At 48.8% G+C, this 27859-nt stretch overlaps 1 protein-coding gene across 2 annotated transcripts; it reads right to left on the bottom strand.

Annotated features, from left to right (window-relative positions):
- Positions 1-27859, bottom strand: LOC119450206 (heart- and neural crest derivatives-expressed protein 2). 2 transcript variants are annotated; one of them, XM_037713592.2, is made up of 3 exons: positions 25532-27859; positions 16281-16318; positions 1-2269 (listed from the first exon to the last, which is right to left on the bottom strand). In XM_037713592.2, exons 1-3 carry the CDS (start codon positions 26153-26155, stop codon positions 2260-2262), a joined length of 672 nt encoding a protein of 223 aa, XP_037569520.1. In that variant the 5' UTR covers positions 26156-27859; the 3' UTR covers positions 1-2259. The 2 variants fall into 2 exon arrangements, with proteins under 2 accessions (XP_037569520.1, XP_037569519.1); XM_037713591.2 differs by lacking the exon at positions 16281-16318 and having other exon boundaries at positions 25532-27857.

Below are 27859 nucleotides of genomic sequence, written 5' to 3'. Positions count from 1 at the left end.
TTAACAAAGAACATGATATGCACATTGCTGCCTTTATTTCGAAATAAACACCCTTGAAAAAAAAAAGCACCAAAGAAGGAAAACATTGCACTTAAGTGATCTAATAGGGTAAATAACAACAGATTTAGTAAATTATCTGTGACCTTCGTAAACCAACAGAAAAAAAGAAAAGCTTTCAAATCAAATATTAGTTTTTCATTTCAACAAAATTCATCCGCGAGGGAAAAATAATGCAATCGATATTTACAAGAGGGAAACGCTATCACCATTCTTTGGTATACGTAATCGTCATAAGTGGGGCGGTTCCAGTTCTTTGTCTCCAAGAACCTCATCTGCTACACACAAGCGAAAACTTGTCCTCAGTATGCCTTAACATGTCAAAGCAGAGAAGCAATTTCGTAGCTTTTGACAACAGACATGCGAGTATTGTCATCAGGCGCTGGCTCGCGCAAACGCGAAATCTTACGTTGGAAAGAAAGAATGGCGCTCTACAAAGTGCTGCTTTTATGCACATGCGTATCTGCAATATAACATCTACTCTTTTCACCTGCAGCTGTTTATCAGTTCATGTAGGCCGGCAACAACCGACTTTATGAAACAGAAAACTGCGCGTTGCATAACGCGTGTACCTAATTATTTGGAAAAATGGATATGGCGACGATAAGTTTCGCCACCAATTTACAGATTCAATTAATCTCCATTCATTTCGTTAACACAAGGGATGATCATATGTTTGACGCTAATTCGCGTGGCTGTGTCGATCTTTGCCCAATAAAGGATCAGAGAACTCGATGCATATTGTACAGTAGAGCCTTCGCTAATATATATAGTGTCGATGATTTCCGCTGCTTCAGCCTTGCCTATACGCAAGGATTCGAATTGCTAAACCTTATAACACTTGCTGTTTGACAAATGCACAAAAACACTGGCGCGAACAGAGCAGTCACTGTCGCTCAAAACCGTACACGTCTACGGGACGCAGCCGTCGTTGCACATAATAGTTCCTTCGGCACGACTGAACTTTACGTTGCACTGGGAGTTGACCTTCGGATGCATCTCTTCTCGCTGCCGAAAATTTCTGTGCAGTGTGTGGTCGATTCGAGAGTCAGTTCGTGCGTGAGCATATAGGTGAGTGCAGGGTGCAATGACCCACGGAGAAATATAACACCTCTTTTCGCGTGCAGTTCTTCGCCGGGAGCGACTTCGCGCAAATGCGTGTTTCTTCTCTTCCTCTTGGTGACGGCTCCGCTTGTGACCGCGGGTATACTTTGCCTCGTACGGGTTCGCACCACTTTCGTCCGTCCTGTAAGTGTTTCACCTGCTATTTTGACACCCACTGCAGTACGCGGAGCGCAGAGTTCCACTCGGTTCATTTCTGGGGTTCCGACACGTTGTTTTCGGAAGACGTATAGTTAGTCTCTTACCACGCACCGGTTAAAGGAATGACTCCTCGGAAATTATTATGAAAAAAAAAGAAAAGAAATAGCTTTAAAAAAAAGAAGACTATAGGAACACACATTGTCTGACTTTGGTGACAGCTATCACGATGTAGCACAGCAGCGCAAGGCAGGCGCGCTGTATGGTGCACAGTTTTAAACATTACAACCACGTTAACCTCGTGCGCGTTGTAGTTTCTAGCTGCGAATGTGTTTACGATTGCACACGCGAAGCATTAAACTTTGCGATTGACTGGGTGACTTGGAACTTTGCGCGTTGCTAACAGGCTATAGCGCCGTCCGCGTGCGACCAAATTTGAATGCGTGCCATTTTTCACCGCAGAACGGTGGCGTCCAACACACCGTGCTTCCGAGGCTATATATCACCGCTTTCCTAGCAACTACAGATATTGCGGGGACTACGCGCTCCTGATACTAGCGTGCGCAACGAACACAGAAGTGACAGGCGCTGGGCAAAGTCCTCTTCCGAAGCGCGCAGCACAAATTATCCGAAGGGGTAAAAATAGAATCCTTCCGTTCACAGATCACATTTTGTCCCGTTCGGCACAGCACTGTTCGAAGCCTCGGTGCAGGCGTTCGGTGTCGCCCCACCGCGGTGACACTGTTTCCGCGTGATGCGTGGTGGGTCACTCGACTGTTTGGGTGCATGCGAGAGCAGCAGAAGCACAGTCGTGCTGCGAGTTCCAGTTGCGTGCAGTCGGCCGACGCGTGGGCGACGAGTCTCAGGCGTCGTGCTTAAGCTCCAGCGCCCAGACGTGTTGCGGCCAGCCCGTCCGGCCTTTGCCCCTCTTCTCGGCCTGGATCACGTTCGCCTGCGCGGAGGAGAAGACAATATATATGCGGCGGTCAAAACAAAAGTCCGTAAAAGCAACCTGCACGATAAGCACACAAGACAGGCGGTCAGCCAATCAAAAAAAAAAAAAAAAAACAATTTTTTTAGGTGATACGCTCGCTATACCGCGAGTAAGGGGTTGGGAACACTCGCACGCAGAACCACGCTTTACCGGCTTGACAATTGTACGCCGTTTATCCTTTGACACAGCCCTCTTCCACTGTCAAGCTTCTTTTGTAACCAAACGACACAAAGTACTCCTCCACACCTTGCCTCTTCTGTACGCCCTTTCCCATTACACAGCAACAAACCAACTCAGGAGATTTATTTTCAGTTTCCCAGACACACATGCACAAATTCGTGAACACGTGGCCGCCAATCGCAAGACCCGTGGCCAACAAAGGAACAGTGAAGGAAATCCTTGTGTCCTCCGGACACCTGTGCTCGTCTCGGGAGGTCGATCTCTGCATGAGCTGTAGCTGCAAATAAGTTCCCTCTCTCGTCATTAACCAGTGAAAAATTTGCCTTACGTTTCCTTCAGCCGCCCGATTCCTAACCTATCCTCTTTGTGGGTACGTGTTATTATCGAGGATCATAATCATCACAATCATTAGTCAGCTAGACGCGACCACTTTATATGTAAATCCAGTTCACATATCCAGTCGACCTAACGCCACTTTCGCAATTCATTCGGTCGTCGCTACAGAATGGTTTTGACTTGTAAGTGGTGTCCAATATCCACGCCAGAGTGGTGGCCGGCGCCCTCTTGATAACAAATGCAGATCTTGACGACTATGATTCTGCTAGTTGCATGAGGCGGAAGTGATTGCGGAAGCCGGAAACAAGCCGTAAACGTCGGGTTATAAGCGTAATGATTTTATACCGTCGTCGTCCACGCCCATCCACGCCCAGGGGAGGCTCCGCGGAATACTTTACTACATGAGGTTCTAAAACGCGCACTTTTTCAAAACACGGTACGCGAGTGTTTTTTTGCATTCCGCCCCTATCAGAGTGCGATCGCCGTGGCAGGTAGTCGAACGCGCGACCTCGTGCTCAGCCGCGCAACGCCATAGCCACTGGGCCATCACGGCGGGTACATGTACCAGCAATTAAGCAATTATAATAGAGACAGACAATTGATGAGTCAACGAAAGACGTGGCATATATATCACCCCGTGCTCGTTTTTCCAATCATTATACGCACATGGTAACACCATATAGGCACGTTACTTTAAGCATCACACATCGGCCACCACCGGAGACTCAATCGTGGCAGGGACCGCACGGCAGCCGCCCCAAATAGAAGGCGCGCTCGTCTGGTTTGTGTCAGGTGACCCTCATACATGCTCGGGAGGGCCGCAGCCGAGCATTGAAGACGCAGTGTCGTCTCGGGATAAAGGCATGCCGCAAGCGGCCTCGCATAGTGCTTGCGCTCTCTATACCTGCAGCGTGAAGCACGCGCTCTTAAGCGTACCATTAAGGCTTCTGGCCGGCGGTTGCAGGGCCATGTGGCATCGATTACGGCTGCCGCGGTTAAGCATATATCGTAAGCTTCCAGTGCCTAGACACAGCATCATTCGTGCAAGCGGAGCGCAAGATAGTCGGCGAACGAAAGCAGGTCGTCTCTTCCATCACGTTTATCTTTCTGTCATCCTTTTGTCATTTACCCAGAGAATACTGGCTACACGTACAGACGAGCTTTCTTGTGGCCTGCCTTGTTGCCTATATGTGCATGCCGTATTTCGGCGGCGCTGTTAGACCCACGGTCGCCGCGCTATAGTACTAGAGCCGTGGCCGTGAGATATACAGCGTCATTGTGACTATAAACGTGTAGCTTTTCGAACAGTTATCTAAAAGGCATCTTCTCCTTCTTCTTCTTAGTATTCTACTTCTTCTCCTCCACCTCCTCCTCCTCTCGCCTTGGACGCACGTACCGTTCAACTTGAGCACGCGTGACGTGCTCGCATTGTGAGCTCTGTTCTGTGATCCTTTTCTCTCTCTCTATTTTGTTTGTTTGTTTGCTGTTTGTTCAACAGACTACGAGTAAGCCTTCGGAAACGAAAGATTTGACAAACGGTATTGCGTACAGAACATATCATATGTATCGCACTCAATGAAAGCGCGAACTGCTTTCACTTTTGTGCTGTTCAGTGCGAGAAATCATGTCAGCTAAGGTTCAAACGACGCTGATAAAGTAAAAATAATAAAGGTATCGCTACAACACGAATAAATGTGTAAATGTGTAACAATATGAATACACATGTGGAAGCGACACTTTGTCTGTCTCCCCTGTTCCAGATGTCTTGCGCAGAGCGGAGAACGTGCTGCATTGACTTGATGGCTCATGTGTTATGCTTCTCAAGACATTCGATTCGATCCCTGCAAGCTGAAATCCGCGACATAATCCCCGCATAACGTCAGAACGATTGAAGAGAAAGCACACGTGGTACAAAGTAAACCGCAGCCCCTCCAAATCAGCATTCCCTAAGGAGTGCGAGAGTTACCCGTGTACGACATAAGCCATCACAAGAGTCTGCGGCCTTTATTTTTTCCTGCCTCCAAAGTGGTCTACACGCACGACCACCAACAGCGCGTACGCGCATTGCACATTCACCACGCTTACAGGACGCCTCCGCCGAGGCCTCCCTATACACAGTGTACAGGAGCTGCTTGCAGACACAGGGTCGCGCCGGCAAAATTATCCCTGCCGCGATAAAAATGATGCTCCAGAGCACCACTCCAGACGCGCTTTCCCTCACGACTCGCAAAGAGCCGTGCGCGCATTGGCGCAGGCTGTGGTCGCGAGCACCGCACCCGGCCCTCCTTGCGGAGGAACTTATTAGATTATCCCGTAATGGCGAAATTGCGGACGCCCTTCCATTGTTGTAGCCGCTGCCGGCGCAAGGATGAAGGAAGCGGCTGCCCTCTCCTGCAGCTTCCGAGATCCTGCAGGCGCGCCCGTATAGAGGCACGAGGACCGAGGGACTGGCACCCGGCGCCGCATCGGCCGCAGCCGTGCCAGCGCTTTATCTTCGCTTCTCTCTGCAGCGTTACTACGATCATTAAAAGGCGTGCAGGCGCACGCAAGAGCTGCCGTCAACCATTAGGGAAAGCTAGCGTATGCCCTTGTAGTGCGCGCTGCTTCGATGTGCGCAGCGTGTTTTCTAGAGGAGGCGTAGGAGAGGGAAGGAGGAAGGATTGTCAACCAGACGTCCCTTCAGTTTGCTCCCCTATAACGCGTTTTGTGAAAAATCGTAAACAAGCGATTGGTCTTCGGCCAGCCGGCGTCCCGGCTGGCCGAAGCGCACGTTATAGAAGACGACGCGACAGTGAAAGACTGCTTAGCGGCCTCGCCTTGAAGCTCTTGAACCGCGTGACGACAAAGGTTGTCTATACTGATGAGGTACGAGCGACCGAACGAATAGTGGAATATTGATAGTGGAAAAAGAAAACACGAATCGACGTCTGTACTGTTCTTACCTCTACGTCGTTTTCGTCAAAATTCGTGCTCGCTATTAATGCGTAGCTTCCTTTGACTCTTCTCCCTACTTCGCGTGGACGGCTGCATGGGTCCAGTAATTTGGCCCCGATCCAGAAGACAGTGCAGTCAAAGCTGGTGGCTTCGTGGGCCGATCCCGATACCAGTGCACGAAATATGTCCTCGCAACAGTTATAATGTGGTTTGTTGCACGGCCTGATCCTGGAGCCATGATGCAACATCACACATGCATGCTGCACCAACACGCCTTATAGCATTTACCAATACAGCTAACCATTAAATGTCCCCAGCAGAATATCTCAGCAGGTCTACATGGAAGCTATTGTTTGACTATGAAAATTATTCTCCGCTGATTTCTGGGCACATTTTACTTGCATCTTAATGTAATTCGACTATAAAAACGTGCGTGCTGTGGACATCTAGCTACATACGCGGCACTCAAAACTCGGCGCTATAGTTCCTTGTGCACAGTGTGGTGACTCCTCAGCACGCCTCGCAGCTTCCACGATGTTGCACAGTATTAAGGAAAACGGACCGCTTTGACAAGATCGCGTTGGAGAGACTCGCTCTATATATATGGTTCCCAGGCTGTGCAATGCCCGCCGTTCATAGCGAGACACTCCGATAAAAACCCTACAGGGAGAAAATCAACCCAAGGTTCGAGAACTCATGGAGCGCCAATTCCTTATCGAGAGTGGGATCTCTTTAAGTGAATTAATGGTTTGAGGCCCCCCGCGAGATTCAATATGAGCCGCACGTGTGCGGCGCGGCCCTGTTCTGGATTTGCCTCCACAGCGGGGACTGTGGGGAAATCGATTCGTGCAAACCGAGATATCTACAGCATTACAATGATTGTGTCATGTCGCGATTATTATCCGCACGGGTTGAATGGTGCTCGGACATCGTAAGCGATGCATATACGTAGAAGGGTTCAATAATATTACGTTGAATGAGACACGCAAATTACTGTGAGGAGACAACCTCCCTGGCTACAGGGCGTCCACGGCACAATAAAGTCGTATATGGGAAGCTGGCTGTTCTCCCGGACGCGTGTTCTGTAATATTAACTGTTTAGAAAAAGGCGGGCGTGTATTCGGCGTGTATATGTTTCTACGCAGACGTTGCGAAATAAGGCACGATGCGCTGCATTCTAGCGCATACTGGCGTTCTAAATGAAGTCTCTGCTGTATACAGTCGACATTGTGAGCTGTTAATTTAGACGCTTTATAACCACATATATTGGTCTAGCAATAGCGTTGTTGCAGCCCACCTACATACATGCGGTAGTGCTAACCACATGGTAGATTTAGTTCGTGAAGCTTAACGTCCCAAAACAACACCTGGATCAATATGCGACGCTGAATGGTGAAATGTTTGGCATTACTTTTAAAGGTTTCATCCAGTCTCTCTCTCTCTCTCTCTCTCTCTCTCTCTCTCTCTCTCTCTGTATATTTTATTTATTTATTTCTTGGCAGTTAACAATCCTTCACATATAAAAACAGCCCACAGGGCGATCAGCGCCAATGTATATACGAGATCGTAACAAGGGAACAAAGCTCAAAAACCCGATAGAACGTCATCTTTCACATTGAATTGCACATGAACATCATTTCTTAATCGAACAAAACTACGCAAGTACCACTTATGCACCTGTTTCCACATTTCCTTGATAAAATATGCTTCTACCAATTCTCTGGCCATGGCATTCCTGCTTTTTCTTAATATTTTGATTTCCGTTAGCTTTCAACTAACATTCGCAAGATTCACATTGTGCTGGCACGTGCAATCTTAACCGGTTCTTTATCGCAGCAGCCCGTTCGCCCTACATTAACTTTGCCACAACTTCGGCGAGATTTGATATACCATGCACCCCAACGCGGCATTTCACGTATGGCTTCATGTGCTTCACGCCCGATGCCTTCTTTCTTGTCATGTGCACACGAAATACGGGAACACAGTCGTGCCAACTTGCACGAGTCAGAAAAAAAAAATGAGGAGGGGAATGCCATATCGGTTTGCAACCTTCAAATTGTGTGACACTCTGTGTATGTATAGGTATCGCTTCACTTCTTGGCTGAGATGCCCGCGTTCTTTGCATTACCGCGTCCCTGTAATTTTCGCCGCACAGTTTCTGCCACAGCCGTTATCAATTTACCTGGATATCCCGCAGACAGGACCATTTTAACCTGGTTCTCGAAACTAATCTTCATTAGTTGGCTGCATATGTTTCAGAAAGTCAAAGACAGACCCCTTTCTTGTCGTTTTAATATCATCTAAAACAGCGTTCACCATGTCCTGGTACCTATCAGTCTTCTGCTTCTTACAAACAATTAAAAAGTCGCCAACGTACTTAAAATGAATTAAATCCCGGGGTTTTACGTGCCAGAGCCACGACCTTATTATGACGTAAGCCGTGTAGTGTGGGACTCCAGATTAAATTTGGACCACCTGGTGTTCCGTAACGTGCACCTAAATCCAAGTGCTCGACTGTTCCTGCATTTCGCCTCCATCGAAATGCGGCCGCCACAGCCGGGATCGAACCCCGGACCTCGGGCTCTATAGCATCGCAACGCTACAGCCACTAAGCTACCGCGGAGGGTGTCAACGTATTTGCGAATAACAGTCTCAAGCCAAAACTGTAAGCCTTCCTCACAACTACCAGCAGCTTGCCTGGACCCGTATTTTGGTTGTAGCAACCATAAGGGAAATACAATTCGCTTGCGCGTGCTGCAGGTCGACATCAAAGCATTGCGCGCTCAGAAAGTGCTATTATTGGACTAGACAGCCCGTACACGTTTAAGTGATTTACACCATAAAACGCGAAGAAGGATGTAAATCGGTCTATAACTCGCACCCTTACACCCAAAAAGGGTGTGAGTTAAAAAAAAACTATTTGCAGTTCTTTTGTCTTCAAGGGGTAAATTTAGCAGTGTATATGCCTCCGTTCTGCCGATTCGTCGCGTACGCTCTCGGTAACGCACCTGCTGCTGCCAGCCCTCTTTGCCCCGAACAGTGCCGGAAATTTCACAGCCAATAACTGTATACATACAAGTTAACCTACGCGATTGACTATGCGAATCGTAAAAAAAAAAATCGTATCGCAGTGCGTTCTGCCGCTCAATATTATTTTCCATTACAACAACTTCGTCCTGTAGAGTGCCCCAGCTAACTTTAGCCAAAGTTTAAAATATGGCATTGGTAAATTAATATTGAGCAATTACCTTATCATATAGAATACGAGAAACAGTGTGACTTACTCCATACAATAGCTAACAAGACGCATTTTATAGCGTCCTCGTAGAATGCATCGGATATAGTTCACGCCCGTAAGTTATTTCCGTAATTTACATTTCTGTGACCTCGCGGAAAATTTTGCTCGTGAGAGACACTCTCTTCACAGTATTACGTAAGGTTTGCTTATCTGTCATGTTAACGTGTAAAACAGCGCACAGTGCACAGCACAAAGCAGAAACAAACAAGAAAACCGCTTCGTCTTACGTTTCTCCTGAGTCCGTTTTTTTTTTTCCTTTCTTTATTATTTCTTTTTCTCGTGCCCGTTTCTGCTTCTTTGTGTGGTGTGATGTGCGCTGCTTCGCACGTTAAGGTGATCGGTCACCCCAACTCACCCAACTGTCGACATTGCTGAACTTATTGAGCCTAAAAAAGCTAACATGATTGTACCGTTCTATTTGTTCACGAGAAACACTGCGTTTAAAATGCTAAAAAATTTAACGTTTGCTTAACCCAGGTGAAGAAAGCTACCGCGACGTTTTGAATATTTTTTTACTTGCCTATATACTCTTGCTCGCGCGACGCGCCTATACAATTTCTGACAGACAAGCGAAAATATTGCCCCTCCATTTTGCCTCTGGTTCTTCTTAAGCGGGCCCCTCGCAAAAACAATACACGATCGGTACACATACACGCGCGAGTTCTCGTGCAGCCGCACGCACACACTTGACATGCCGCGGATGACGCATGAGCCGAATAACCACACGCACGCACACATCTCAGACACAGCCGCAAGACAACCCCACGCACAACCGTGGCGGAAACGGCGAGCGACGTACGTATACGAGTATTTCTGGTCGTTGCGGCAGGAATGCCTCTGTTATGGCAGCTCTTGACCGTCGCGAGAGACAAACCAGAGCACCGATGCACTCCGCGTCGCTAAACGTGGGCTCCCCCGCACGCGGAAAGCGAGGCACGACAGCACGCTCGAGTCTGTTACGCCCCGTGGTATACGTATACACGCAGTATGCCTTATGTATATATCCTCGTGCGACCCCTTATGCTTACATTATATATTGCAGATTGCCTTCAATTATTTTTAGGAATTAGCTCGGCAGCGATCGCATAGATCGAGTAGTCTTGTCAGTGGCAAATTATATATGATGGACTGCCGATAAAAGTGTCAATGTTACATCCTATCTCTGTCACATATTTCCTTCGATTCTCCTCCTTCCATTAACTGCTGACCGATGTCCAGGTGTCGGCCGCGCGCTTGAGGGTTACGGTACGATAAGCAGGGCTTCCTCTTCTCTGTCAACCAACCTCTCTCCCTCTCTCTTCGTTTAATTCATTCCAATGCGCCAGGTACTGCAGACAAGGTCGTAGCGTGACATGTATTTTCAGTAGAGTCCTCGTAATGGCAGAGTAAATAAATATACGTTTATTTTGCTGTCACTCGTGTTGCCTTTTCTTTTTCTTTTTTTTTCCATAAAGGTTCATCGTGTCAATGGCTCTCAGAACACGCACATTGGCTGCAAGCATGACGAAGAACAAAAAATTATTACCGCCCAAATACTGACGGAACGCGGCACACCGAACAATCCGTCAAACATGGTATGGTGCCTTACAACATGTAAGTCGGTAATAAGAAGTGACTTCAAAACATGGAGGAAAAGCTTCAAAAGCGGTTACGTCCTTGAGCTGTCTTCGGGTCTAAAGAGGATATATACGACCGTCTACAGAAATGTCTCCATCGCCCCTTAACATTTTCTTTCACTTTTTGGAACGTTCTGTTAGTTCATCTTCGACAATGCTGAAGCTTTCCTAAAAAAAAAAAAAAAAAGGAAAAAGCAAAACTTCAGTCAGTAGCGTTTTGTATTTTGTACCATTCTGAACGGACTGTTACCAGTGTCTGTTTGGCTTATGTATATGCACGATTTCTACGGAATGCTACTGCAATCAATTATTTGTATTAGCCATTTAATTTTAGGAATAATATGCACTTCGGTTTTGCTCCCGCTCTCGGAGCCCCAGCGTCATGGCATGCTAAAAGCTTGGGCATTTCCATGGCGGCGAATAGGAAACGAGCGAGAACTACGTTTTATCACAATCGTATGTCCCTCAGTGAGCGCTTCGCAACATAAATATCGACCGAATTGACCGGGCTTCGGACTTCGATTTGCTAAACCTTTGAAACACTGGACTAGCTTCCAACGCATGTGCTATATGCAGGGATCACCGCCCTTCCGGTATATTAAACAGGCCACTTCCGGGAGGTCATAGTTCAAGCATCCCGGAGGACGTACTTAGTCTGCTGCGAAAATGCAAAGGCCAACGCTATCCGTCATATCAACGCTATCCGTCAATACCGTCAGATCTTGCGTGCGTTTGCAGCGGCCGCCATCGGCCACTGGCCTCGATACCCTTGCACTTTCTCCCCAGCCTGTGCGTGCGATATCAAATTGTTCGGAGGCGACCCGCGGCGAAATAGAAGCATGATAACACGACGCCACACGAGCGGCACTAGGCAAAAAACAATTAAAAGAACGAACGTGGAAAGTGTCACAATGCTTCTTTTAACGGCAGCGCTTCTTTGCGTCTTGTCTAAAATGTTCTGTAACTAGATGTATTCCTAGAGCCGACAAGATTCAAAGTGTTTACGTGGGACGTTTAAGTGTTTACAGCACATGAATGAACCCGCCAACTGCGTATGAGACAGTACAGTTTCAAACAGGAAAACTCAGCCGTTCAGAAGTTTTCGAAACACGTGTAACTCAGTCGGTGCCAGCAACACTAGCGAGACACACGAAATGCTCGTAATGAAAGCACAACGTATTCAATGTCATGGCTGTAACCACAGACCGACATTATTCTCGCCAAAAAAAATGCTCTCCATGAAACCACAATGCATTCATTGCCACGGGCGTAACCACATGCAGATCGACACGACACACCCGCCGCGCTGATTTAGTGACTAATGTCCTTCTGCTTGTAAGCACGAAGTCGCGGTTTCGACCCTTGGTGGCTGCGGCGGCCGCACTCCGATGGGGGATGGAATCCAAAAATGTTCGTGTTCCGTACTTTGCGTGTACGTATGAAGGAACATCATCATGCGGGCGAAATTAATTCGGATCCCCCCACTATATACGGCATCTCTTAAAAACCCAAGTGTTGCTTTGGCACATTAAACTCTGCACCGCATACATCTTTAAAATGTTCTACAAGCTCGCGTGTGGTGTACAAATCTCGGTGAATCCTGCAGCGTCGTCCGTGTAACTTAGCAAGACCGATTCTTTCGCGTCGCATCCCGTGCAGGAATCTCCTTTTCTACGCATAAACGACTCATCCCGGCCCAACGTTGCCGCGACGACAGTCGACAGCGCTGCCCGCGGGGCGCATCGTCGTGAAAAATGGATTGGCGGCGCCGAGCGCGCGTCTTCGAAGGAATCAAGGCTGCCCGGGGCACATCCATCGCAAGAGCGAAGAACTGCGCTCGATGAGCCCCGTCGAGCTGGCGCCAGCGGTTCTCAATGGAGGCCCCTTGTTGGCGCGCCCTCTGCGACGGCCCGCTTTATCGCGCGGCCGCGCCAAGGGCTCCGGTTTCGCGTGCCTCGGCTATCATCGGTCGAGCTCGGACCGAGCAGGCTGGTTCGCGACGAACACTTTCGCTTCGTGCCCGCGGCTAGAGGCGACGCGACTCAGCGCATTCATCTGCATACGATCTGCTGCCGAAGCGTGTCGGCTCAGACGTCGCTGCAGTTGACGAGCCAATTCGTGAGGTGCGACTTCTCGATACCCGACATGGCTGCGTCCGCGAAGTTTGACTCGTGCATTCCTTTCGTGTTCGCTCGGCTTTACTCGGCCAAGCTAAACTGTGTATGCAGATGCTGCGTGTGTGGAACTTGTAATCTATACGACCGGAGCTGCAGTTATTGCAACGTGTCCCAAGTAACTTGAGAATCAACGTCATCGTGTTCGCGAGACGAAGTGATGATTTGAGCGACTATTTCGCTCTCGTTTTTTGCCCCTGCTACGCTTACGCGACTAGTCTGACGTCAAAACTTCGAACGTAATGGCGCTTCTTCCTGTATTTTTATCCGTACTTTATCTGGAGCCATCGTCTGTCATTATAGAGTATAAGCAAAACAAATCGCAACCCGTGGTATTTAATAAGGTTACTCTGTCTACAGGACAAACTTCTTTTAAAAGGCGGTTCATTCTGCAGCCAAGTTTCGCAAGTGTAAGATGTAGTAGAGAGGTAATGGAGTGACTTGACACTGTGAAGTATATGTCTTCTCTGTCGAGCACGCTCGCTAGCAGTTGGAATGGCAAGCACGGACAACCACACGAGAGAAAATAATGGTGCAACACGAGCGAATATTTATGCGCCTGTCTTCAGTGCTGCTGTCTGCTTCCAGTATTTCATCTATACTTCAGTTATATAAGTTATTATTTTCCCTAAGTAACCAACCGTCAAGCGCCACAATTCTTATACGCGCATCTGTGCAGGCAAAACAAAAATTGAAAATAGTGAAGAAAAAAAGTTGCATACACTGGGAATACTACGGAAGAAAGGTCTGAAGAAAGGTCTCATATGCGCGAAAAAGAACAAGAAAATTATGCTTGTGAACCTATTCTGTAATTTCTTACGAGAATAGGCGTCTATGTCCTTTGTTCAAGAGAAAAATTAGTTCCACGTAAACAACAGGCAGGCGTATCACTGAAATCAAGGGGATTGCGGCTTGGAGGTCTACGCACTAACACAGAAAACCTATCTCGGCCGAAAGACGGGACCAAGTCGGGAAATGGCAAGATACGTGTGCGTCGACGTCCGGAAATCACATGCGCCGTCAAACCGTCCGCAACCCTGATGGTTCTGCTGGGTGAAAGCGTTCATTAAACGTATGTGGCACTGCGCTTTATCGCGTCCTTCATTCATCAGCGACTTATCTGTCGTGGTTGTCGTCACTGCGACACAGCTCCCCGCAGCAACTAAGTGCGGTGATGAATTAAACCTTCTATGACGTTATGCGGTCGACTCATTTTTGTTGTCGGGTCAACGTTTCATCCACGTCAATGTCCTCATTTTTCAACACCGTGATATCGCCCTTGCACGTCTCGTGCCTTTGCGCTGTCGGTTAGGTTGGACAAGCGTTGAGAGTTCGTGCTGCAACGATTACAGTTAATAGAGAAGATATATAGACTTAATAAGAGGCATAAATAATGTAAACGGCCTCAAAATCACTTCGTCATCGCGCCTTTATTACATATATACGGCTACTCAAGCGTGGCTACTCATTTCTTCGGGCACCCGCTAAACGAGGGGAAGGGACGTTGCTTAACTAGTATCCCTCTAGATCCACAGCAAATTTATACAGGGAGAATAAACTTAACCACCTTGCAACGCCTTCCCCGTACCTCCCCCCCTCTTTCACACCCATGATTTACACCTCAGAGTTTCATGGCAAAGAGCGTTGCTTGTGGCACTGAGAGACGCAGAAACAAGTCACAGAGGAAATGAAACGCCTTCTTAGCGTCCACTATATACAGGGTGTCCCACGTAACTTTAGCCAAACTTTAAAGATATGCAAATGCTATACGTAGCTGGACAGAACCAAGTTAATGCTTGCCGTAGCTTGGAGATACTCAGATTATTTTTGCATATCACCTAATTGCATAATTTGTCTTAATTAATTAATGAACTTCTCAATTCTTATAGATAGAAGAAAAGTGTCAATGAGAAAACTGTAGGGCAGCATGAAATCTCCCGATACAGCTTTCTGTTCTCAATACGTGTTACATAAAAGTGTTTTTCCGAGCGTGAAAGAAGCCCGCGAATACACGCAAAGTGCCTCGAACAGCCAGTCGCGCGGCAATTTTGCGTGCATACACGGGCGGCTTGTTGAATTTCTAAGTAAGCAGGACATCTAGAACTCAAAGCGAAATGTGTGTAACGGTGGGGCGCCTCAGTATGGAGGAGTGTACTACATCACAAAATAAATGAGCTCTATAACTAAACCACTATACGGTCAAGCCAATGATATCGCTGGGCAGTAAGCAAATATATATAAGAGACAAATGAATGCTCATTGATTACGGCCAAGGAATTACATCGCTGTGCTAAAAGACCATAGGCGGCGAAAGATGTCTCGCGACTCGAGCCTGCTCGGACCCAACCATGCCAATATCGGGATTCGTCCCAAGCGATTCGTATTGTTCCTCAGCTGCGTGAATACGATCGCGCGCTGGTCTAGCGACGTCGCCTCGCTTTCTCTTTTTGTTTTTTGCTAACCTGGTGGATGTGCATTGTGTTACCGTGCACGAGCAGAGCGGAGGACGAGCTAGATAAAAATGCACGCGAACGTGATCCGAAATGCGGCGGTGGCGACGGCACCGTGTTTTCTTCTCGGAGCCAAGCGACAGTTGACACCACCGTGGGAGCATCAGCGAGCGCGGACGCGCATACTGGAGGAGAACACGAGATCAGCGCGAAACACGCGCCCATATACTAGACAAGAGAAAGCGCGAGGAGCTTCACGCCACCGAAGAAATGTTGTGAGAGCTTTAGCGCTAACGAAACACGAGGTCTGTATACCGTAGCTTGAGAGCCACATGCACCAGGGCGCAATTCTAGAAAAGACGTGTAATGACGTCACGTGAAAACGAGTGTAGCCAGCGCCACCTTATAAGCGTCGACACATCTCCTGCCGATGATTACCTAGTTTAAAAAGATGTTCACGTTTTCCATCACACATTCGCAAGCTTGCTTGGAGAATGCCTCGACATATACGAGAACAGCAGAATAAAATTCTGCGCCTGCGAGCTGTTTAACATGCGTCTGGCTACCGCGAGAATTCGGGATGGGCTTTATGTCTGCGAGAGCTCCGTTGAAGATCGCATTAAATAAAAATAGATTCTAAGGTAATCAACAGGGGGCCGAACAAGGGCTGTCTCTGGAGGTAAAGTTCCGACAAGGGGACCCATGCCGAAATGTTGGTTCCAGTAACCCCCCTTGTGTTCGTCCCCTGTTGGTCACTTCAAGTCTCCATCTTCCCGTGTATACCTCTGTCTTGCTTGGATTCTAAGGCAGTGATATTACCTGATACTAGCTCGAAATGTCATACTATAAACAAGCAAAAAAGCTTGATGAGTGCAGCTTTTCCACTGCAGCAACTCCGTTATTTCGAGCCCTGCAGTATAAAGCACGACGTTTTTATCCGAGAATGCTGCCCAATAAGCGTGAGAAAAGTCTAATCCTGACCTTGATGCCGCACCTGGTAGGGGAAACCACTTGAGTGACTGGAGAGACAAAAAAGATCACGGATCACTTGGCTGACGGGCTCTTTAACGTCCAAAAGCAACACAGAGGCTGTGAGACACACAACAATCGAGGGCAGCCGCATTGAATTTTAGTCACCCGGGGTTCTTTAACGTGCACCCAAAGCGCGGTACACGAGCGATTCTGAAGCTCTTCACGGACGAAGAGGGCAAGGAATGCGCTGACTCTCAGCTGATCGTTTCATTGGCTTAATTGGCTGTTCTCTTGATACGGTTGTAGTTAACGAAAAATTGAGCACCTCGGTTTCCCTTATTCGTCTCGCTCATTGGCAACATTCGCGTATATGCTATACAGGCAAACAAGAAATAAAGAAAAGCAGGAAAGCAAACGAAGGCGCAACTTCGCATTACAAAGATTGCGCTCGTGATCATTCTATACATGTGCTGGCTAGACACTCAAATTCTTTGTCTGCCTTTGAGACTAATGGACGCTTGACTGACGCAATTGCTTTTCTGTCATCCCGAGATGGAAGACATCAGTGACCTTGTGAGCCAACTGCCGTATGACGAAAAAATACGACTGTGGCAGAAGACAGGGCTACACACCCACAGACACGACTGCCGCGAGATGCGAGTATATATTCGGAAAGAGAGCGAACGTGCTCATTCGTTCTGATGTTTACACAACGTCCGCTTCGGTCTACGTAGTATATCTTGCCGCACAATAACGGCAAGTGACGCTAAACCGGGTTTGCGCGGTGCTAACTTGGAAACGTGGCGCACACTGCATGCACTCACTCCCTTGCCGACATACCAGCGCATCAGGGTTGTTTCGGGACTTGGCCGCATTCAGCCACAGCTTATCAGGCAGATAAAGAAATTACGGCAGATCCAACACACTTGTGGGAATCTAGCATTAAGTGACATATTAGTTAATCGTTTTAATTAAATGCTACGCAAAGAGACACATGATGCGTACAGTTGTACTTTATTTCCAAGTTATGCCATTCTTTATCCGAGTCCCAGCTGTGTGGGAGAACCCCCGCTATGTCTATTCGGCGAGACACCGACGCCCAGCCCGGAGAAATATGCAAAGAAGCCATGACCACAAGCTACACCTCAGCTGCACCCAAGGTGAAAGTTATACAGGTATTTATCAGGATTGCAACCCCTCCAGGATCGGCTCGCGTCGCAAACCACGTTACTATCCTTGCAAGGACACATACATAGTGCACTGGTGTCCGGCTCGGCAACCAAGTCCACCCTCGTAAGCAACCACGTATGCATGTTCGTATACATGTTCGTTGGCGCATGTTTGTAGGCAAGTGTTCAAGGACAAAGGCAGCTTCGCTTCGGAAGAGATAGCCCCCAATTAATTATTTTGGTTGGCAGTTACTTGCGGATACATTTAAATAAGGCCGCACAAGATGACGACTTTCCTTGGCCTCCACTAAATCTTCTGCCAGTGGCTGACTCTGCCTGGCTGCATCGTGGAAGCTGCGAAATGTTCTCTGGAACCCGAGACTGAGCTGGAGACCGAGAATACGTCCCACTGGCCCGCGCGCTGGGACAGGCAACGTAAGGTCGCGTGATCTCACACGACCGCGCTTTCAGCTGGCTTGAGCCAGCTGTATATAGTTTCTCCTCCGGTGCAAGGCACATGTTATATAGCTACGTAAAACATAAATCGAGAGTAATAGGAACTATAGTTACGTTCCAACTCGTCCGGTTCGCCATCCTTGTACAGTAAAAGGAGAATGGTAGAGACATGGCGCCGGGCAGAAGAGGGGTACTCCGCGGCTTTGGAGTCGCGGTTCTTGTTTGCACTGCAATCGGATACACGTGTTTCAGCGCCGCGGGCGCGCGCGCATCGTCTCCCGAGTTGTCTCGCTGACAAACCGGCGCGTCTCTAAAGTGACGTTTCGGAACTGCCACAGCGAGCACCCAAGGACCGGCCTCTCCCACAGGGCACGTGACTTTGGCGGCGTCCAGCGGGGGTCGCGGGTAGCTAGGCGACAAGACACGCCGCGTCTCTGACCGCGCCGACACACGCTTCGACGCACTGACAGCCCCTAGTCGCGTGACAGAATCTGTAGCAGTGCATGCGCTGATTTGAAGGCCCGCCGTATTAGTGTAAATAGGCGGCTTGGTGACACAGCTGCCTGTGTCCCACGTCCTGTTTCGGTGCGTGAACGGGAGGGCGCGTTGATGAAATAAAAGGGACCGCACTTTAGGACGTGTCATACATTTGTTGACACTTGCGGAAATTTGACTGAAGGCGAGCTGCACGTTGACCTACGGGTCATGTACGACGTATATCCAGTGGCTCCAACGATGACGGAGAAAAGAAAATAATGTCATTGTTTTAGTTGTCAAGTTTGTGTCGAAGCGTCTTTTGAAGCTCAACTAATCGCCGCGACTAATCACACTGAACCTTACTAGAGGTGCCTAGAACAAACTCATCACGGTAACAGCGCATGCGCACCTTTCCTTGAGAGTCACGGTGCCAGCAGTTCTCGCCTTCTGTCACTTCTCTTGGCATGCCGTAGAAGAAAAAAAAATTAAAGCATGGATTTTACGTGCCAAAACCAAGATCAGGGGGACTCCTGATTAACTTTGTCCACTTGGGGCTCTTTAAAGTGCACCTAATTAAGTACACGCGCGCTTTCACATTCGCCCCCATCGGAATGCGGACGCCGCAACAGGGATCGACCCCGCGACCTCGAGCTCGCCACCGCAACGCCACAGCAGTACTGTAAACCATAGGGAAATTTCCCTCGACGTAGGCATTCGAGGCTTTGTTTAAGACTAATTTTCCAAATCTAGGGCAACTTTGTGCTACGACATGGCGGAAAGAAAAACTCAGACACTTGGGAAACCACGTGCTGCTACGACGCCGCAATGACTGATACGTGGAACTGCGGACATGACGGCGTGTTTTTAATTTCAGTCAGCCCAAATTATCTTCGCGTTAGCATGCGAAGTATGACTTGTGGTCGTATTGTGGTGTTGTGAACGCTTCTCGTTAAGTAAACGACGAGATGTGGATGTCCCCCTTTAAATCAAATATTTATCTGTAACAGCAAAACAAACGTATGCTGCATTGACAAACAAAGCACCTGCAAATATCGGCATAAGTGGACAATGCCGGGAGTTTCAGCGAACACTTTCAAAAATGTTTAAAGGTTGCCTGTGGCGGATAGCACAATTCTAGTTCATAAGCTGCTCTACTAGAAGAGGCGGACATCACTTGCACAAAAAATTGAAATGCATCAGCTCATGAATTAGAATTGTGCTATCTGCCACAGGCAACCTTTAAAAATTTTCAAAATGTTCGTTGAAACTCCCGGCCGGTATATAGTACGTAGCGCTGAGCACGACTAGGCGGTCGGGGCACTGCGCAGCCGACTATGCACTCAAATTTACCGCCCATAGGCGGAGCAACAGACTTGCATTGTAGAATGCCAGTGGTCACGTGTTTGGGTTAGTTTTGACAAAGAAGAAAGAAAAGTGTCGCAGTTTCGCCCGAAAGGCGAAGCATAAATTGCGATAGCAAATTAGTAGGGAGCTATGCGGAGTAAGGATAGTAGTTTTATCGGCTGCATAAACTTGGACACATTCGCTTACTAACTGAATTAACAAGCATGGTGTCAGCGCGCACAAGCAAACATGAATAGATCACACTCGATGACCGCAGACAACCACTGCCAAAACGCTGGCATGAGCAAGCGCGGCGGCAGCAGCGAGCGCAGGTTCGTGCGGTCTATCGTTTCAACGGAAACTGAGCGGCGAAAGCACATCGCATACAAAGGTAAGAGCCGTGTGGAGATCGCTTTCAAGATACGGTGCGCGCGACAGCCCGCAGCCGCGCGAAGTACAAGTACGCAGTTGCGGGCAGAGTCTAGAAGCCGCGCCCCCTCCCTCCGGCGCTGCCTCCCGGCTTTCCTTCTTTCGCGTGGGAGATTGAGTCGCCAGTTCCCCGTGCTCCGCTTGCGCCCGGTCGCAAGATACGAATTTGGTGCCGCAGCTAAACGTCGCCTCCCCTCCCTCCCTCCCTCCTATCCCCCATGGCCTTTCGCACAACTGAATACGCCGCGTTTGCTCTCCGCCGAGCGTTCACTCTCCGTGAAAGCGCGCGTCCCTCGCGCGCTTTCACTCGCACATACAGCATATACGGCGCGCGGCGACGATTTTATCACCGCTGGACTTTTTCGAAACCTCACGGCTACGACGACGGTGACGGCAGAAATGCGCTTGGAGTGTCCATATAATCACTATCGCCATAAAAACTTGGAAGCGTATTTGCGTGCTTCGCTGCAAATGGCTTGTAAGCGTACAAAATTGGTCGGTACATCACAAAAAAGCATCTAAGAAAAATTTCTTCCACATGTGTCTTCAGTGTGTCGTGAAGGGACACACTGTTTTGACATTGGTACATTTTGTAATCCAGTGTAGTCCGGTGTCAGCTTCCTTACAATTAAAATAAGATTCTGTGTCGATCTGGGCATTTTGCTGTTGCTCAAATTTGTTTTGCATGTGGAGCGAGCATAAACGTGCTGACGTCATCTGTGAATGTAATTTCAAGCAGGAGGTTGTGTTGTTAACAGGAAGAACTCCGGTTAGCATCGCTTGCACTGCAACAACATTTCCCCCTGAGTGCAGCAGCATCATATTATTTCAATTTATAAAACTAACTTGGAAATAAAATGAAACTCCAAGTTTTCGGTCTATTGGCATAACAAAGAATTTTTTTTGCAAAAACCATACAGACAAACTGAACAAGTGCATATTACAAAAATCTAGAGAAGTCTAGGGAGCTTCTTAATTCAATTTAGAGAAAAACAGGCTTCGGAGGTTGGCAGCACTACGCCATAGCGCTACCGCGGCGCATATGCAGCATCAGCGAGATCTTTCAGTTTTCAAAAGATCGAACCTGACATCACGACGTGAGAGACTGGCTCACTGCGTAAAAAAAAAAAAAAAAAAAGACAGTTAACCACAACTACTAGGGCGATACGACAAAACTAAATAAACGTGTTTTGCTGAGATAGCAATTGTATACGGACGCTCGAGGCGCGCTTGCGATCCGGCTCCATCGTGATGTCCTGTTATCGCGCGGCGCATGCGCAGCCCACGAATGTGCAGTTAAAGGACCTCCGGAGACGCGCAGTGCGCTTGGCTGCAAAAGCGGCGAAGCCGAGTGGATGCACCATGCCACTCCGCTCCGCTTCCACTGCTGGCATGAGCGTTATGAGCGCGCACGTACATTGGCGTTTCCGCTGAGCAGCTTCGTGCATACCACACCTCGGTGCATATACAGTGGTCTGAGTAGGTCGGACAGTAAACGTCAACATAAATTTATCTAATTCTTTCTTTGGACGCCGACAAACCTTGACGGTGCTCATTCGGTCTTATCTCGGGCACCATTGCGGCGCTCCTCATCCCGCCAGCGTTGTGAGACGCCGTCAGCGCAAAACGCTAGACCTTGCTATCGCTTTGAATTCTTCGCCTTCGGGCAAAACTGCCAATTTTCTAACTTATAGACGTTGTAAATTTGTGTTACGGAAACCAATAATCGGATAACCTGCACATGATTGTTGTTAAAGACCAAGTTCAGCGATGTATTTGGTTGTCCTTCATGCGGTCCGTAAAGGCTCATTCACACGGCACCGATTTTGGTCTGCCGACTGTTGGCGACAGCATTTTCCTTCCTTTAAAGCGCTGGCGACAGCGTTTTCCGTCCTGTAAACTGCTGTCGCCAACAGTCGGCAGACCAAAATCGGTCTCGTGTCGGCGTAGTGCGAGTCAGCCTTAAGTGAATCGAGCAGCGCAAAAGGCGGAACGTATAGTATACACAACAGACGCAGCACTGTGTCTATATACCACCACTATGAAACTAACAGATTTGACAGTGATCCACGAACTGTGGCGGTGGTAACATACCCACAAGCTCGAACTCTAACGACGATAATGTCAGGACATCCGATTATTTGTTCCTGTGCTAGAATTTCACAATGTCGACAAGGTAGAAGTTGGCGTTCCTTAGCTTTGTCACATCGCCCCAAAAATGGTTCTTGATATTTTCTTACAACGCGAACCGGTCTTCGACGTCGCGATCTCCTGTTTCTCTGGGAATCTAATGCTCTTGGTGATGCTGCACGCCGTCACAAAAAACAGAAGGCACCGGGGTCACAGACCGCTGGACATTGCCTGAGCTGGGTGGAGTGTTCGACTTCGAAGTTCTAGCGTGGAGGGTCGAGAAACCGGGCACTAAGTGGCAACATTATCGGCGACCGACTGCGCACCCTGCACTGGCAATTCGTCTGGCTGACTGACTCTATATACTCCGTTACAAGCGCTTTAGTGTCACGGACCGTGCACCCGCAGAAAGAACCAAGCTTAGCAAAGAAAAGCGGCACGTGGAGAAAGTATGTGTGCGACAGGACTGCTTCCCAGTGGTGGCCCGGAAGGACGCCGAACAATAAGTCCGAAGCCCGAGCAAGGGAGGGCAGACGCAAAAGGAACTAGAAAAAAAAAAAAAAAAAAAAAGGTCTCACGTGCCACGAGTTCTCCGAACACCCAGTGCCTCGCGCCCCGCCGAAAGCGCGCGGGTTGAGGAAACAGCAAGAATTTACGGCGCCGTCATAGGAAGCTGGCAGGCAGGTGCGTGGACGAGAGCGAGAGAGAGAGAGATGAAAAGACAGAGAGCTTAACTAGGTTGCACCTGGTTTGCTACCTTACACTTGGGCAAGGGGAAGTGGGCAGAAAAGGAAAAAGGAAAGGAAGAACAAGTACTTTGAGAGGGACTAGGGATCTGAAAAACGTGTTATTTCTGCGATGACATTTTGCCACGGATATCAAAGAGAAAGCACGCGTTGGAGGCGGCCACGTCGGTTTATCAATGGTATAACAAGAAACACTGACGACTACTCGTATCAGCGAACTGTACGCTTGCTTGTAGCAATAAAATCTAGCAAACCACTCACTCTCTTATTCCTGCACCGACGCCATGAGCTAACAGATGTACGTACGTGGACGCGGGAGATGTATGTGGCGCAGTGTACGATAAAATACTTACTGGTATAAAGGTGTATCACTACTTCGGCTCAGTTAATAGACGCCGGATCGAGCTCACAAAATAGTAGAGACCTCATAATCTTAATATCCTTCTCCTGGGATCGATTCGCCAGCCATTGTCAAATTAGTGTGCGTGTAGGGTCTAAAACCTAACCCGTGCATATAGGTGCGATTGGTTTCTAGAAATATTATGACCTGTACAGCATAAATTAATAAAGCCCATCCTCCTTCCCTGTGCATTCCTGTAGGGGCGGATTGATAAAAAAAAAATAATGGACAATCACACAGAAACTATACAAGACGTCGTCAACCAAGTGACTTAGAAGTTACCGAAGCCCGAAATGGTACGTTGTATACAGTGAACGTAACTTTTAAGGTTAATCCAGCGTGTGTAAAACATGAAAGAATCCAAGCGCATTTGTGTCAGTCAAATATTTTCGAGAGAGAGAGAGAGAAACGAAGAGGGAAAGATAGGAAGGTTAACCAAGGGCGTGCCCGGTTGGCTACCCACAACTTGGGTAGGGGGAAAGGGGAAAAACAGATAAGGAGAGAAGTTCACAAAGCATAACAGGTAATTATTGGCTTTGCGTTAGTTGTTTAAACTTTGCGGAATTGCTTTCCATTGTGTCACATTTTGTCAGTTTAAATAGGGCTTCACGCTGAAAATGTTCATGTCAAGTGTCGCTGGCACCGTTTGTCCCCTTGCGATTAGACAAGTATGCTTACCATTATATCGACGGGATCTCCGTGTTTGTTTCTTTGACATTCTCTACGCTTTGGGGCCCTTTAACAAATATGTTGGTTCCTAGAATGTTTCTTTTTATACCTGTTTGAATCTACTTCAAACTTCAAGAAAAGAAAAAATGAGCTGATGCCGCTTGTCATTTAATCCGCGTGTTTGAGATGGCCTACAGAAATGAGCCAGAATGAAGCAAAAGTACGTATTTCGAGAAAACGTTTGATATTACTCAATCCTGACCATGCGACGCTGGCCCTTTTGTTAGCAGGGGGACAGGAAGAGAAACTTTGCTCATTTTCAGAAATCCTCGATCCGCAAGAGTTACTCAACGTACGTTGGGCAGAATACATGGAGTCGAAAAAATAATCAAGTCATTTTCTCTCTCAGGAGAACGCGTATACAGAACGAAAGAAGCTGCATTCTGATGGAAATAAGTCGTTCACGTTTTTTCGAGGCCAGATGTACAGTACTATAGTGAGACGTAGCGCAGCATACAAACGCGCTATTGCAACTATAACAGCAATCGCAAAAAGCGCGCGAAAGGTCTCAGAATACACGTTTACCCTGTGAAAACTGCGATGCTCCATCACTTCATTTATATGCGGGTACACCGTGGCGAGAGGACAACTCGAAAAGCCCTAAATCATCCTTGGTACCTCTTCCTCGATGGGCGATGTGGCTTGACCAGCCACAGTGACTCAGCGGCAGCCAGCGCACGAGGTCATGGGTCAAATTGAAGCAGCGACGGTCGCATATCAGTGGGAATCGAAGACAAACGCCTCCATAGAGGTTACTCAAACATCGGTGTCCGTTATAAAGGTTTCCTATGATTAAAATTAATTCGGCGACCCCTGACATGACGTTCGTGATATAAGGTGTCTCCAACAATAATATGATATAGATGTCACCAACAATAATTACAATGTGGCTGGCCGCGCATGTGCCATTTTACTCACGCGCTCTGTAAAAAAAAAAAAAAAAAAAAAAAAAAAAAAAAAAAAAAAAAAAAAAAAAAAAGAGACTGCGTTACTGACAGTCGGCCTTTATAAAGCTGTGAGATTTCTTGTGGTCAACGACAAGAAATCCATCGAGCAAAGTACATAGTAGTATAAGCAATGGCCTGCCTGCGTCCGACGACTTCTAGACCTGCTGCGGCTTCAATAGATTGGCTGGTGCCCTCGCACCGTATACAATGCCGCATTTCCTCAACGGAGAGTTTAAGTGCCGCATCGCCGTATACGAAAGAAGAGCCTTTCCAACCGGGAAAAACGGAACAGGTACGAGGCAAAGGAATACTGCACTGCTGAACGTGGCATTTTCTCTAATACTATGTAATATTTCGCCATTACCTTACACCTTCATTGAGTCGCAAGCACGCTATATACGTGCATTTGCATCTAAGAATTGATCGCACTCACCAGCTCTTTTCGGCGCACGTCGTCAGGCGAGCTGAGCGGCGTGAGCTGCTGTTGCTGCTGCTGCTGTGGAGGCAGTTGCTGCTGCTGTTGCTGGTGGTGGAGCGTAAGTGCTGCGTGGGCCGCCTGCAGGTCCGCCTTGAAGCACGCCTGGTGCGCGGCTCCCGGCGGTCCCTGCAGCAGGTCCATGAGGTAAGCGATGTAAGAAGTGGCCAGCCGCAGCGTCTTGATCTTCGACAGCTTGGTGTCGGCCGGCACGTTGGGGATGCACTCGCGCAGCTCGGCGAATGCGTTGTTGATGCTCTGCGTGCGGCGTCGCTCCTTGCGGTTGGCGGTCACCCGCCGCTTGACCCCGCGCCCCGCCGGAGGCGGCGGGACGCTGGGCGGGTGAGGCGAGGCCCAGGGCTCGTCAGCCGAGCCCGGCCTCGCGGGGCCGCCGGCCGAGTACGAGCACGCCGCCGGCACGCCGCCGCTGCCGGTGAGGTCGCCAGCCGTCGCCTGGTCGCCGAGAAGCCAGCCCAGGTACTCGGCGCCCGGTGGGGCGCCGGCGTAGTACGCCCCGTACAGGGGCTCCTGGGCGGCGAAAGCGGCGGCAGCCGCCGGGGGAAAGCCGCCCACCAGGCTCATGTCCAAGCGAGGTCGTGAAACCGGCTTCCTTCTTCACTTGCGAGTATCAATCGACTCCTAATACCTTGCTGTCAACGAAACTGCCCGAGTCCGGTCAGATATATAAGTTATGGTGAGGCAACACGTAACGTCTCTTGCTGTCTTGTTGCACTATGACCGGCCTGGAACTACCAGAAGAACATTCACAGAATCTTATTCTCTCCCGGAGAGCACGACACACTATTTGGTTGCCTAGGTTAAGCCAAATGTCACGGCTGATGTCCTCAGCGAATGTACGAAACACTATAACTGGCGTTCAGAAACTCCAGAATCTTCGAGCATATATAAACTGAAACCCGGAAACTGCAAGTTCCTACAACCCTGCAGAATGCGCATTTCAGGTGGATACCTGTTGCGGGATGCAGCGCATGAATGGCAGCATATACACGTTCCTCTTTGGCTCGCTAGATGTATGCTGGCCTGAAGGCGTCCACGTTATCGCTCGTACAGCAGTCGGTACTTCGAACTTGTCGGTGTTCCTCAGGGAGCTCGCAATACTGACGACAGCCCACAGCTAGCCACGGTGAAGGAACAACGTCTTCTCTGCAGAACCATGCTCAGAGCTCTCTCAGCGAATAAACTTGCGGCATGATGTTTTAGTGATGACAGTGACAACAGCTTTTCCAGCACGCGGGCTTACTTCCCATTTGACGAAGCACAAGAAATCAACCGTTACAATGTTTCTCGGCTATCAGCTGGTCTTCGAGATATATTTCCGGCGTACCATTTTTCTGATCGTAGCTTTAAATTGACGTTGTTCGTACGAAACTTGGCATCAAAAAACGTTTCTCAGGAACACGAATACGGCGCAACGTGGAACGCTGCCTGCTCCTTCGGCCGTCCTCAAACCGATGACTTGTCACGAGGGGCCACCTTCTGAACGCGCAGCTGCCGCCACCTCAACGCTTCGATGACACTAAATGGGAAAGCCGCGCGCGCGGTGTCTGGGAGAGCGATGAACTCGGTTGCAGCTGGGGATATGGAGCCGCCGACGCACCCAAGGCGCTAACAGAGTCCTCCTTCCAGGCCAGAGAGATGGTTCTTTCAAGCTATTTCTCAAGAAGATTCTTGGAATATATTCGTAAACGTATATCCACAAGTGCTGCGAGTGCTGAGCCGACTTTGTGGAATGTGGATGCTGCCGCAGTTCAGACACCAGCGATCGCTGACGAAGACAGCTTTGGTTACCGGCTTAACTTGCCTGATGCCAGCGGAGTCGGAGCGGCGCAGTATGACAGGCGACGTCGATTCTTCAGCAGTCAGGACAAGACTTGGCTGAAGGTGGTCGGTCAGTACTTCACTTCCACCAGGAAGTCCACAGAGGAAGACGACCTCACGCTGCTGCTCTGCTGCTGCTGCATGTGAAGTTGCACTCGCAGTACCGCGTCTTAACTATTTCACAGCCCGAACACTTTCACACCCGTGGTTAGTTCTAAAGACGGAGCTCGGTGTGTCGTGTTCGTTGCCACACGACGGCAGGCCTCTCGACTCGTCGATGCCGGAACAACACTCGCGACAAAACGCCGGACCAGGCGTCGAAGACCGCGCGCCAACGGGGGATTGGAAACTAGGCCTTCCGCCGCTGCCGGGCTGCTACCGCAGTCCGGTGCTCGGGCATTGCGTGGCCGGACTGCGCCTCGATCGCCGGGACCCGCCATGCGCCCC

The sequence above is a fragment of the Dermacentor silvarum genome, chromosome 4 (genome assembly GCF_013339745.2).
Source record: "Dermacentor silvarum isolate Dsil-2018 chromosome 4, BIME_Dsil_1.4, whole genome shotgun sequence".
Taxonomy (NCBI): Eukaryota; Metazoa; Arthropoda; class Arachnida; order Ixodida; family Ixodidae; genus Dermacentor; species Dermacentor silvarum.
This window is presented reverse-complemented; position numbering and strand designations above follow the sequence as displayed.